The sequence below is a fragment of the Hyperolius riggenbachi genome, chromosome 2, assembly GCF_040937935.1.
Source record: "Hyperolius riggenbachi isolate aHypRig1 chromosome 2, aHypRig1.pri, whole genome shotgun sequence".
Taxonomy (NCBI): Eukaryota; Metazoa; Chordata; class Amphibia; order Anura; family Hyperoliidae; genus Hyperolius; species Hyperolius riggenbachi.
The window spans coordinates 460164953-460179083 of record NC_090647.1 but is presented as its reverse complement, the minus strand read 5'-3'; the positions used below and the strand labels follow the sequence as shown (position 1 = coordinate 460179083).

The window sequence follows — 14131 nt, the reverse complement described above, 5'->3', positions numbered from 1 at the left end:
GGGCTCTGTGATTACAGTGACGGGTGAGTGCACTTGTGTGAGCTCCTGTCAAATAACGCTCCTCACGAGATGATGCCGTATGGCATCGCTGAGGAACAATAGAGACACTCTGCGGCTGTCAATCGGCGCTAAGCGGTCTGAGAGAGGGTAAAGTGGACCTGAACCCTTGCACAGGACAGAAGGAAAACAAAGAGAAATGCACCCTGTGTATATTTATAGAGTTTAGCTTGTCTAATTTCCCCTCATCTGTGACTTATCACCACTGTAATTGATCTCTCAGCTGTGTCAGCTGGCTGCCTTGGCAGAACAGCTAATTTGTAAACACAGGATGGTAACCCTATGACAGCTTCAATAAAAGCAGGAAGTAGACACACTGCGGATTTATTGCAAGATTTTGACCAGCTGTAACAAAGAAATGTTTTTCTTTAAAGTTTATTATGTGGTTGCTTATCTTTTAGAGCAGAGAGGACGTTCTAAGTTCAGGTCCGCTTTAGCAGACCATACACACAATTATTTTCCTTTTCAATTCCTGGCAGATTCAATCATTCTGAATGTGCCAGAAATCTATTGGCCGGCTCATCAGATTGAACGTAATTTAGATTGCTCAGACCAGACAGAAAATCTCCGCCTTTTGAGGGAGAGGCAGGCACAGCACTGCCTCAAGCGCAAATCTATTGAAAAATGATTCAATGCCTCTGTGATCAGATTCAGATCAGAGAGGGACTGATTGCCACCCAATGTGAAAAAAAAAAATATCTATGTGTGTATGGCTACCATTGACAAATCAATAAGATATTATTACAAAATAAAAACACACTAAGCCGTTATTTCAAGAAATTGCAACTCCGATACGATGTGCAGCAGCTAAACAGCACTGAGAATATTTATAATCGCCTCCTACTTTGTATACCAATAAGGCCTGGAACCCACTAGCAGAGATTTTCTAAGAGCTTGTGATTTGAAAAGCTCTTGCTAATGTAATGCTAGGGGTGTGATCCCACTTCAGAATCAGAATCAGTTTATTCGCTGAGTACGACAGACATTGCACCTTTCCAGGTACACACGGCCTGGAAAGTTTGTTATACAAAGAGATAAAAAAAGGCAATTAGACAGAGTATAGGCTAGAATGTGAGAGAATAACAATGTATTTTAGGCAGCAGAGAGATTACAACATAAATAACAAGCATTACTAAAAAGGTTACAACACGATTTGGGCAGCAGTGCAAGACTAGCGTGTTTAGCGAGGGTGGTAATTCGAGTTCAGCAGGCGGACGGCTTGGGGATAGAAAGTATTTAGATGTCTGGTGGTCTTGGTGGGGATGGATCTGTAGCGGCGACCCAATGGCAGGCGGTCAAAGCAACGACTGCCGGGGTGAGAGGGGTCGTTCCGTATTTTATTTGCTCTCTACCACAGTCTGGAGGTGTGCAGGAAGTCCAAAGGTGGAAGGGGTTACCCAATGATTCTCTCTGCGGTATCGATTACTCTCTGAAGCTCGAGTCTGTCGCTCGCGGTAGCGCCTGTGTACCAGACGACAATGGAGGAGCAAAGAATTGACTCAATGGTGGCAGTATAAAATGTTGTCATCAATTCCCGCGGCATCCCAAATTTCCTCAGCTGCCTCAGGAAGAACAACCTCTGCTGGGCCTTCTCCTGGACCTTGGAGGTGTTCTCAGCTCACTTTAAGTCCTTGGTGATGGTGGCGCCTAGAAAGCGGACACTCGACACTCTGGAGACGTCGGTGCCTTCAGTGGAGACTGGGTCAAGCGTGGAAGGGCGTCTTCTGAAATCCACTATCAGTTCAGCGGTGGGATTTTGAAGAAATCCCCCATAGCATTACATTAGCAAGAGCTTTACAAATCACAGGTTCTTAGAAAAGTGCTGCTAGTGGGTCCCAGGCCTAAGAGTTTAAAGTTGAATTCAAGAAAGGAATTAAAGTGAAACTGAAGGGAAAAATTAAAAATCATGATATAATAAATTGTATTTGTAGTACAGATAACTAATAGAACATTAGTAGCAAAGAATAGAGTCTCATTTTTATTTTCAGTTATATAGCCTTTTTTTATATAACATTGCATCATTCTGTCATATTTGCAGTTTACAACCTACACTCTGCATTTTAAACTATGAAACCGAGCAGAGATAATGACCCTTTGAACTTCCCTGCAGTAAAATATTATCTGAAGTTGTCTTTCACTGTTTCTTTGATGTATAAGTGCTGCAGAAAATAGCTATGCTCTCTGACTAAATTAGTCGGAGAGCTCAGTGCAGCTCTTTTGCATAGATAACAAGTGGAGTTTCTTAACTCTTCCTGCAGTGGAAACAATATGAGACTTATATGTTTGCTACAAATCTTTTATTTCTTAGCTGTACTACACATAAAATTCATTATATCATAAGTTTATTTTCACTTCAGATTCCCTTTAAGCCTGAAGCTTTTGCAAGAACCATATTCTCTTCAAAGTAAAAAAGCGGTATACAGAATCCAAAATGTATTATTGCTGCAAAGACCAACACCAAGAGCTATTAGTAGATTTTTTTTAAGTTGTGCATGTAATTGCAGTCTAAAAATAAAACGTAGCTGCTACACCAGGTGCTGATCTTCTCAGCAGCATATAGCAGGCTGCACACTGTTCTCCATTAAACAATGTGATGCTCAACCACCAGCTGTGTGGGCTGTGTCACTACAATCTCCATGTGTCTTAACCTCCCTAGCGGTATTGACGGTTATGCACGTCAATGCAAAACATGCTTTAAACGGTATTGACGTGCATACACATCAGTACTTTCCTGCACTGTATACTAGACCCTTGCTTAACACATTTTAGCAAGTTACAGGAAAAAGGCTTTGAAAATTAATTGGATCACTTTTTGCACAGAAATCTTGGGGAAATTGAATGCCAGAGAGCCGCAGTGTTCCCCAGCCCTGTCCTCAAGGCCCACCAATGGTGCATGTTTTGTAGAAATCCACAGAGATGGTTAATCAGCACTGTTAAAGAACTAATTATCTCACCTGTGCATATTTGTGGTTTCCTGCAAAACATGTACTGTTGGTGGGCCTTGAGGACAGAGTTGGGGAACTCTGTCTTAGTCATCAAGCTAATTAACCTACCCCGTGATCTACTTACCCCGGGCTTCCTCCAGCCACTTGTAGCTGACATGTCCCACGCCACAGCTCCGCTTTCAATCGCTAGCCCGGGATCCCCGCTGGTGCAGAGGGTGACCTCTACTGTGCCTGAGTGAGAGCCGCTGTCAATCAAGTCCACGTTGTCCGGACTATACAGTCCGGACAGTGTGGGCTTGATTGACAACGGCGTTCGCGCAGGTGCATTAGAGGACGGCCTGTCGAGACACCAAGCGGGGATCCCGAGGCCGGCAGCAGAGCTGCGGCGTGAGACATGTCAGCTGCACGGGGCTGGATGAAGCACCAGGTAAGTACATCGGGGGGTAGGTTAGCTTGACGACTTCTTTAAGAAGATGTTATTCAAAGAGCCTGTGTTTGAGCAGCTTGCTATACATTTCCAAGGAGCACGTCAGTTTCCATGATTTGGAACAGCAAGTATATTTTATATTTATACAGGTTCTTATATTGGCTTTTATTGCGGTCTGTTTTTTCATTGCTCTGAAGAAGCAGGCGCATTCCTGCGACACGCATCAGACCCTACGGTTGCTACACGCGGCTCCATTCCCTTTGCACATCATCTATACAGGTATTGATTAATTTATTTATGGTTAGGCCTTGTTCACATCATAAATCGCAATCGTTGATGCCAGCGTTTTGCGATTGTTTTTAGCACCTCCCGGCGCTTACCTGCACGTTACCGTTTTTTTTGTAAAGCGCTTTTCTAAGCTATTCATTTTTTCACTTCATGACGTCAGTCATTGGGTCAAATCGCCCCGAAAATAGTACAGGCAGCGCTTTGGACATATGTGAACACTCTCAAAGGGAATCATTGCACAAGTGCTTTTAGGGCGATTTTGAAAATCGCCAGCACTTAAAAACACCCAAAAGCACCCTTAGTGTGAACAAGCCCTGCCTCAGAGTTTTGAGTGGTGTGCATATTGGGACTTGGTAACATTTAGTACTCCTCTATATCACTTTATGGAACAAACATACCCTCTAACATCTCTCATAAAAGCAATATAAAGCCAACAGCACTGCAACCTATCAACAAACTTTAAAAATACAGATATTCATAATTTCACACAGAGTAACAATACATTTTTTTAATTTCTCTTACAGAGCACACCAGACCACAATTTTATTTTGGACTACCATCCTCTGCACAAGAACATAGTCATAGGATCGGGGTTCTCAGGTGAGCTGGGAAGATGAAGACTGTCATGTATTGCAGAACTCTCCTCACCTGGCAATAGACCTTTCTGACACTGTCATTTGCTCTTGGCTGTAGGTCACGGCTTTAAGCTTTCCCCACTGGTGGGGAAGATACTGAGCGAGCTGAGTATGGGGAAGAAGCCTTCATATGATCTCACACCATTCAGCATCGCTCGCTTCAAGAAAGCATCTTTGTGAAAAGAACAGAAGATACATTTGTGATCTGCTAGGCAATTTCAGGAAGTGGTCACTAAACGCACAATTGATGTTGATTTATTGATGGACTGTATAATATACAGTATAATATATATTGTGTTAATGATTCAAAATCTTATGCTTTTCCTGCCCATTTAATGTACACCTGAACTGGCTAAAAAAAAAAAAGTGAATCCTTTCAGGTCCCCCGGTGTCTTCCCTCCGGTTCCCCTCCTTTGAGCCCCTGCCTCCTCTGAAAAATCTGCAACTACATCTGTGGTCGTGGGCTACTGCATATGCGCAGGCACATCTGCGCACCTCCTTTATTGCTCTACCAGTGCTGGTAGCGCCCCAAGAATCCGCGGTACCAAGTTTTTGAGAATCCCACAAGCACAGAATGCTTGTGAAGATGGGAGCACAATCGAGGGAGCACGTGGATGGGACCACATGCGTAGCAGGCCTTAACTACAGCTCTAGTCCCAGATGACCAAGGGGACTCAGATGATGCAGAGGGACCTGAAAGTCTACAGTGGGCTGGAAAAGGCCTCAGGTAAGTAAAGTGAGACTTTCCGGCCTTATAGTGCCTGACTTGGGCGCGGCAATAGCACTAGTGCTATAGTGCACGCACCACGCACGTGTAATTTGGGGTTCCATCGATCACCAGACCCTGAATTACTTTTCTCTCTTTGTTGCTATGACTTGGAGGGGGAATGGTATTTTATGCCACCAGGAATTTGAGCGGCAGCAGGGTGACCCGTCATCCGGCTCACCCTGTGCCTAACTCACCGGAGGCGTGTTTATGTGTATACGTGAATGTATAGGTGCTCAAGTAAAGATCCACTTTTTTTAACTGGTTTAGGGGTACTTTAAAGGTTAATTTTCCCTGCGCTACAGAATTACCCTCAATATTGAAATAGATATCGAATTATAGATTGGTGCTGCACAAGTCTATGTGCAGAGATCACAACGTGCTAGCAAAAATCCTGGAAGAGACCTCCTTGTAACCACCCTTGCTGCTGCCTGTTGTTGCCCCAATTCTGAGTAATGCACCAGAAGACACATAAGATTCCTACCCCATTGCCATTTCTCTGCAATAGGGTCTCTGTGCCTGTACTTGGGTGGATTGAGTAAATGGAGCATAATATAGAGAGTGATAGAGGGCAGTGCCTGGAGAAAACAGCAGGCACAACTGGGGAAGCACAAAGCACTACGGAGGGCAGTGAAGGACACCACAGGGGGAAATGGAGGGCACTTCTACATTGAAGGGCACTACGAGGGCAACATAACGTTTTGCTATAACGGGACAATGGAGGCTTACTAAGGGGGTTATTGGAGGGGTGTCAGGGACTAGTATAACAGGGTTCTGTGTGTTTTGGGTGGCACAGGTCTAAGGTCTACATGCTAGCCTGGCTGAAACACCGGAGCTCTGCCTCTAGCATCATATGGCTAAATGTCAGAAAGATTTGGTTATTTATCATTACAAAGCAGGCTTAAGCTCGCAGTTTGCCTTCCCACATTTTTACTGGTCAGCAAGGCTGAATTGAGGACTATGCCATTGCCTAGCATTTCATAACATTTCATTGATATGTACCCCTTTTCGAAAGCCTGGGATCATAAAGTGCCCCCTGGTAAAGATTATCTCAAATACCGCTTGATATAGATATATTTGATAGTAGTAGATGGTCATTGTTTCTAAACATTCTCTGAGCATTTACAATTGCTTTTAATTAGCTAAAATACTAATTTGGTGTTGTATAAGCAGACAGAGGCGCCAAAAGGATAAAATATTCTAAAACGTTTAAAATGAGAGGAGGCAGAGGTGGACTTACCTCCTCCAAGCAGACACACACGAGTGTTGTGTATATTCAAAACAACAAAAATGTATTTATGTACTCCAGAAAGTGCAATGCGTTTCAAGGGCATCTCCCACTTCATCAGGCAATAGAAACGGAGCATAAAACTCAAATTGTTCTGGTGCAAAGCTCAGCGCTTCTGTGAATTTGGTGTTGGTTACATAGCATTTCTTATTTTGTAAAACAATAAATTTGTTATACTTAATTACATATCTCAAGCCCAAGTACCCCTTGGACCCATAAGAAGTACCTCCTGGGGTATGCATACCACACGTTGGTCCTAGACTGTGACTTCCTTGGTCCTAGACTGTAACTTCCTTCAAACAACAATGAGGAATGATCTGTTAGTGCTCTGAAAATACATCACAGCTATATACAAACAGCATACAAATTGTGAATAATGTAAGTGTTTTGAGTATCTTAAACTGAGGTGTGTGTGTGTGTGTGTGTGGGGGGGGGGGGGTACTGAGGGCTACTGTAGGGTGCAGGGGGTTAGAGGATGGTACTTCCTAGTAGGGTCTGGGGGAAGATACTGTGAGCTACTGCAAGGTGCAGTGGGTTAGAGGATGGTACTTCCTAGGGTCTGTGGGTAGATACTGAGGGCTACTGTAGGGTGCAGGGGGCTTAAAGGATTATACTTCCTAGAATCTGAAGGGGGGCAGACCGAGGGCTACTGTGGGGTGCAGGAGAAGGGGTTTATTGGCATCTGAAGGGAGGAGACTAAGAGCTAATGAGGGAGCCGGGGGGTTAGAGCAAGGTACCTTGGATCTGGAGGGAAGCTATTGAGGGCTACTATAGGGTGCAAGGGGTTAGAGGAAGGTGTTTATTGGCACCTGGGGAGGAGACTCTAAGGGCTAATGAGGGGGCCGCGGTTTAGAGCAAGGTAATTCTTGAGTCTGAAGGGGAGAAACTGAAGGCTAGTGATGGTGCTGTGGTGGACAGCAAAGGTTCACATCTCAAGCAAGATGGGCTAGAATGAGACCTGACCCGCTTCTCAAATCTCCCATTTTGCACCCCTACGTCATCTGTTGGAGGGGAAGCTTAGTGTTCTCAGCTTGGAATGGAAACGCCCACTGCACACATGTGCCTGTGATGGGAAGAGCTTTACGCAGAGGCCGGCCACTGAATTGACCAGGCAGCTGTTTAGAGGGAAAAGGGGGACAAATGCACATTACAGAAAACAGAGTGGGCCCTTCCAGGAGGACGGCCCTCTACAGAAGCACTGGCCCTGTTGCATTTGAAGCAACCCATTCTACTCTAAATCGTATATTTTCAACACGGGATAGAGGATGCGTATTACGGTGCAACAAGAACAGTTTCTGATTCATACACTTTCCTGCATGACGTCCTCTATCAGACATAACAGACATTGTAACTTTGGCAACTGTGCTCTTTTCAGTCATCCTAGGTGAGATAACGCTAATATTCGTGATTTATTAGCTTCTGTACAATTTTCATGCACGTCGAACAGTCTTTTCTACCCGTATAGGGTTAAATTTAATGTGTTTTAGTGTATTTTTAGTCTAGTGGCCATTAGCAGATAATTGGCTAGAGCCAGTGATTGAAAAGGTAATATAAGTCATTAATTTAGCCCCTTCTGTGGAAATACAAAGCCTCATTAATTTAGTTAAAATTTAATATTTCAATACTTGTCAAACAGTTATTTATATATTTCTGGTGTTTATGTGAAAAATTGCAAGAATACACCATCACTTCGACATGCATTTTCTGCTTTGTGGTTTATTTTTATTTTTTTCCTTCTAGTTTTCATAATAAAGAGACCGGGTTTAAAAGGGGTGCTGATAGCATTCTTATTAATCTAGTAAAAAAAGGATTTGGGATCTTAAAGTGGCCCTGAACTCTTGCCCATGACAGAAGGAAAACATATAGAAATGCATCCTGTATGTACAGTATTTAGAGAGTTTAGCCTGTCTCATCACAACTGTAATTTGATTAGAAGAAGCAGACTAAGGATCCCTCCTGTAGCCTATTCTGTCCGTTGCAGTGGAGCTGCAAACGGACAGTTCTGGCTTATCTGCTTGCATTCGGTTGTGCATTTGCAATGGGTCTCATTGTCATTTGCAATCGCGCTACAGTTCTGGGCAGCTCAGGATGCGGTCATCATTCCCCCAATTGCTTGTTGCAGCTGAACTGCGGCCAGATAACTTTGGATTTCCTGCATGCATGTTACATAATACTGCATGTATTTCTTATGGGGGTCTTTGCATTCACAGCCAGCTAGCAAATGGTAATCAAGCCAGCTCAGGATTGAGTGATTGCCATTCAGCTGTGTGGATATTTGCATACCTGCACCATTGGTTGATGCCAGCATAAAAGTCTGCCTCCCATTTCATACCCCGCCCGTCATAATGGTCAGTACGCTGATCTACTGGGCACCTTGTTACTCTGTATAGTTCTGGTATTGTAGTTCTATGCGACTTTATTACTTGTGCTTTAGCTAGTTCTTGATAAATATATATGCAGGCTTGCTAATATATATTTAGCCGTTAGTTGAGCCGTTTGTTATTTTTCTTATTATTGTGTATTGCCTAGTTTCATGCTTGATGGACGTTCGCTGCATCCGTGGTGGATCAGTGAAGTCCATTATCCAGATAGCTTGGATTCTGCCATCACCATGTTGGTGGTGACTGTAGTATTCCTGCTACCAGGGCCGGGCCGAGGCATAGGCTGGAGAGGCTCCAGCCTCAGGGCGCAGTGTAGGAGGGGGCGCACAATTCCTTCAGCTGTCATTCCTAATTGTGTTTGAAGCAGAAAGAAATAAGAAAAGGGGATACATAGCAGTGACTGCAAGCCAGATAACTAGATATTAAGGTGTTGGGGAGGTTGTGGGCCCTGTGGCACCTCTTAGTCTAATAGCAATCAGTGAGTGACAGCTGGGGTGGGAGGGATGGAGGGGCGCACTTTGGTGTCTCAGCCTTGGGTGCTGGAGGACCTTGTCCCGCCTCTGCCTGCTACTCTAGTTTCTGGGAACGTAACTATAGGCTGCAGTTGCTATTAGTTATGTTCTATCCTGTAGTCTTGCCTGGGTGGATGCTTGCTGGTGATTGTTGTTAGCCTGCTTGCTCTGCTTCTGTGGACGTGACTGAGCTGCGGTTGCTACTGGTTACGCTCCAATCTATAGTCCTGTCTTATACCTGTCTGTATGCTTGCTATCGCTAAGGCAGCACAGTGCGAACTAAGGCAGCGCAACATCGCACTGCTCTGCCATTGTGTTTTATTTGTAGTGATATCGGAAGCCTAGAGCTGCAGTTGCTCTGGGCAGCCTGTGTGACCTCCTCCATCATCCAGCTCTTAGCCTTGTTGCGCTGGGTGGTCAGAAGGTATGACCCCCCAGCATTACACAGACAACCAATAAGAAAAAGCCCCAAGCCTCTCCCCCCCCCCCCCCCCCGATCATGCTACTTACTCCATTAGTTCCAATGCACTGCCAGCCAGGACACCGCGTGTAAAAAAAGCAAGATGCAGGAGAAGAGCATACTCTGCCGGGGTGTCACAATCTCACCGCGGGCACCTTCTGTGAGCCAATCACATTGATCACAGGGTCAACAAAATCGATGCCTGGCCAGCTTACGAAGCTCTGCGGTCATACAAACAGCAGAGCGAGTGGTCTGTAGCAGCGAGAGAGCGGCGCAATAGGTGGGTGCATGTGGTGCGGTAATTGAAATCTACACTCTGGCAGTGATAACCGGTCCCAAACACATTGTAATTTTAGTTACCAAGGTCTATAAGCAGTTAAAGAGAATTTATCTTTAGATATTAACCACTTTACCCCCACGCGTACGAATTTCTCCGTCCCTTTTTCCATCCTTTGACCCCCAGGGACGGAAAAATCCGTACTTTCCGCGCTGCCGCCGCTGCCCGCGCTCCCGCTCGCTCTAGCGCGCACTCCCGCTCGTAAACACGCCCCCGGCCGCTCACCTGGAGATCAATGAACGGGAAAATCCATTCCCAATCGTTGATCTAAGCCCCGCAATGATCCGCTGCTTATCCGCTAAGCAGCGCGATCATTGTGAAAAAAAAAAAAAACTTTCTCAGCCTCCTAGTACTTCCTGCAAGCGTCCGGAAGGACGCTTGCAGGTCGCATTAAACAAAAAGTTACTGTTGCCATCTTGTGGCCAAATAGTAAAACTACACCCTAAAGCATTTTTTTTACATACAAATAAATTTGTTTTACACTAAAAATTAACTCCTTACTCCCCAAATTTTTTTTAATTAAAAAAAAAATAAAAAAAATTACAATTAAAAAAAATACATAAATAGTTACCTTAGGGACTGAAATTTTTAAATATTTATGTCAAGAGGGTATAACACTGTTACTTTATAAACTATGGGCTTGTAATTAGGGATGGACGCAAAACTGAAAAAAATGCACCATTATTTCCAATTAAAATATTGGCGCCAAACATTGTGATAGGGACATAATTTAAACGGTTTTATAACCGGGACAAATGGGCAAATACATTTCATGGGTTTTAATTACAGTAGCATGCATTATTTGAAAACTATAAAGGCCGAAAACTGAAAAATAATAAATTTTTTCCCACACTTTTTCCTATTTTCCCATTAAAACACATTTAGAATAAAATAATTCTTGGCATAATGTCCCACCTAACGAAAGCCTAATTGGTGGCGAAAAAAACAAGATATAGTTAATTTCATTGTGATAAGTAATTATAAAGTTATAAACGAATTAATGGAAGGAGCGCTGAAAGGTGAAAATTGCTCTGGTGGTCAAGGGGTAAAACCCCTCAGTTGGGAAGTGGTTAAATTATAAGGTATTTATTTTTTTACATTGCACACTCATGTGATAAATATATTTTAACCTTCTTAAGTATCCCCTAAACTTGCCTCGTGTACCCTCTTGAGTATACATGCTAATGGCTGAGAACCTGTTCCTTACAGAGAACCTGGCAGGTGTTCTAACATAAATAAATTACACATGCTTCAAGGATACAGGCACCATAAGACAGTACCTTAAAGGACAAGTGAAATGATCGCATAAACATGCCAGATCACCTCATAATCACTCCCTTAACAACAACTATGCAATTATGATCCATTACAGGTTACTCTGGGAGGATTTATGCAACACCAATGGGCCACTTCTATTATTCAGCACTGTGGAGAAACATAGCACTGTGGACAAACATAGCCCTGCACAATGGAAAACATCTCACCAAACATCTATTCAATGCTTTCAGAATGTCTACCCCACTAAAGTGCTGCTTGACGCTGGGTGCACACATGGCTGTGCGTGAAAGTGGTGTTGAGCCGAAATGTGCGTAATTTCGTGTTTCCATAATTACGGACGCAAATTTTGCCATAACGTCACAAATTCATAATTTTGTAATTGCCTTGCAAACAGTAATTCAAAATTCCGTAAGTGAAACTTCCATTTCGATGCAATTTCGCGTTTATCGCTAAATTTCGTAATTTTGTGTTTTATATAGAAACTGTGATTTTAATTCTGAAAATGGACGCAATTTCATTTTTAATAGTAATTATGCAAATTTAAGTAATTACTAAACTCAGGTTAATCATCGTTTCCACTTGTGCGGCGTGCGTCTGCGAGACGCACGCCGGCACTGAGCGGGTGGGAGGGATCGCAGGCGAATCCCATGAGCCGTGCCATGCACGGCTATGGGAATTGAAGCCTCCGCCGCGAATTCTGTGGGGGGTTCCGGCCGAATCGCTACCGCAAGCGATTCGGCCGGTGGCGCCATTCTCGCCTATGGCAGAGTTTCCCCGTGCGATTCATGTGCGGGGAAACTCTGCATAATTGCGGCGGTTTCCTTCGATAGTGGAAACGAGGCCTTACTGATAATGCAAAGGTGCCTGTACATGCTGTCGCGTTCAATGTATCAGGAAGCTCTACCTGCAGCCACTTCTAAGACAAGTGCTTTTTGCCAAGGTGCACTTAGCGGTTACAGATGATCGGAAATAGCAAATTCCATTCCGCCGGAAATCACGGATTCCGTCAGTGTTAAATTCCATCACTATGAAAATTCCTCCGGATTTGTACGAAATTCCGCGGAATTCCCGATTCCATCGGAAAAATTGAAAAAAAAAATCACTAAAGTAACCTTATTTACCTATATGGTGGCCCATAGTCCCTGTTAACTCAGTCCTTTCTTCCTCCTGGAGGGAGGAGGGTCTCATCTTCCAGGAATTTGTAGTATTTCAAAAGCCAGCTTACACACCGTGGCTGGGAATTGAACCCAGGTCTCAGTGTGTTAGGTAACTCACTTAACCACTACACCGCCACCAACACTACATGCTGAAGCCAGCCTAGCATGTACCATTATGATCAATCCAAGAGAAAAATTAGCTTGCTTAAGGATTTGTAGCATGTCAAAAGCCAACTTACATTGGCTGGGAATTGAACCCAGGTCTCAGTGTGTGGTAGGTAACTGACTTAACCACTATACCACCAACACTACATGCTGAAGCCAGTCTAGCATGTACCATTATGATCAATCCAAGAGAAAAAATAGCTTGCTTAAAAACCCTCCTGGCGGTTCTTTAATTCTGCCATATAGGCAGAAATACATTTTTAAAAAAAAAAATTTTGTTTCATGTAAAGCTGTGGTAGCTACATGAAACAACACTAAAGGGTGCATGTGTCCCTCTAGTGCGATCGTCGCCGGCATCAATAGCAAACAGGGGAATGCGTATATAACGCGTTCCCATTTGGCTTTTCCTGTCGCCATGGCGACGATCGGAATGACGTCATGGACGTCAGCCAACGTCCTGACATCAGACGCCTCCGATCCAGGCCATAGCGCTGCCTGGAAGTCATTGGTCCGGGCAGCGCAGGGCTCTGGTGGGGGGGGGCTCTCTTCCGCCGCTGCGTGTGAACAATCGCCGCAGAGCGGCGGCGATCAAGCTGTTAGCGGCGGCTAGCAAAGTGCTAGCTGCACGCATAGCACTTTAAATGAGGCAAATCGCCCCACCAGGGGCTAAGAGGGTTAAGGATTTGTAGCCAGGCATAGCCTTGCCTTTTGTGTTCAACAGTTGTCCGAAGAGAACCCCAGATAGCCAGGTAGATTCATCTCTCTCTCATAGGGATGGTCACCGCTTTCCGCGGAATTGTATTTCCCAGAAGTTTTAGGTGGAAATTTGTCATTCTGTTCCGTTTGGTCGGAACGGAATTGCTTTTTCAATCTGGTGGAATTCCGAAAATGCCTGTGAAATTCTGCCATATTGATGGTTTTAAGCTAAAAAATTCAGGAGAGAGAGAGAGAGAGAGGGAGAGGGAGAGGGAGAGAGAAAGAGATGGTACATGCTAGGCTGGCTTCAGCATGTAGTGTTGGTGGTATAGTGATTAAGTCAGTTACCTACCACACACTGAGACCTGGGTTCAATTCCCAGCCCAGCCTGGGTTCAATTCCCAGCCAATGTGAGTTGACTTTTGCCATACTACAAATCCTTAAGCACGTTAATTTTTCTCTTGGATTGATCATAATGGTACATGCTAGGCTGGCTTCAGCATGTAGTGTTGGTGGTATAGTGGTTAAGTCAGTTACTTACCATACACTGAGACCTGGGTTCAATTCCCAGCCCAGCCTGGGTTCAATTCCCAGCCAATGTGAGTTGGCTTTTGACATGCTACAAATCCTTAAGCACGCTAATTTTTCTCTTGGATTGATCATAATGGTACATGCTAGGCTGGCTTCAGCATGTAGTGTTGGTGGTATAGTGGTTAAGTCAGTTACCTACCACACACTA

The 14131-nt window shown here is 44.2% G+C and overlaps 1 protein-coding gene across 1 annotated transcript in view; it reads left to right on the top strand.

Moving 5' to 3' along the window:
* PIPOX (pipecolic acid and sarcosine oxidase) overlaps positions 1-4663 on the top strand; it is a 134270-nt gene extending 129607 nt beyond the window's left edge. Inside the window, exons 7-8 of the mRNA XM_068270133.1 lie at positions 4242-4317; positions 4411-4663. Of these exons, the coding sequence (XP_068126234.1) occupies positions 4242-4317; positions 4411-4532 (198 nt within the window). The 3' untranslated portion in view covers positions 4533-4663. The remainder of the gene's footprint in view (positions 1-4241; positions 4318-4410) is intronic.
* The last annotated feature ends 9468 nt before the right edge of the window (positions 4664-14131 follow it).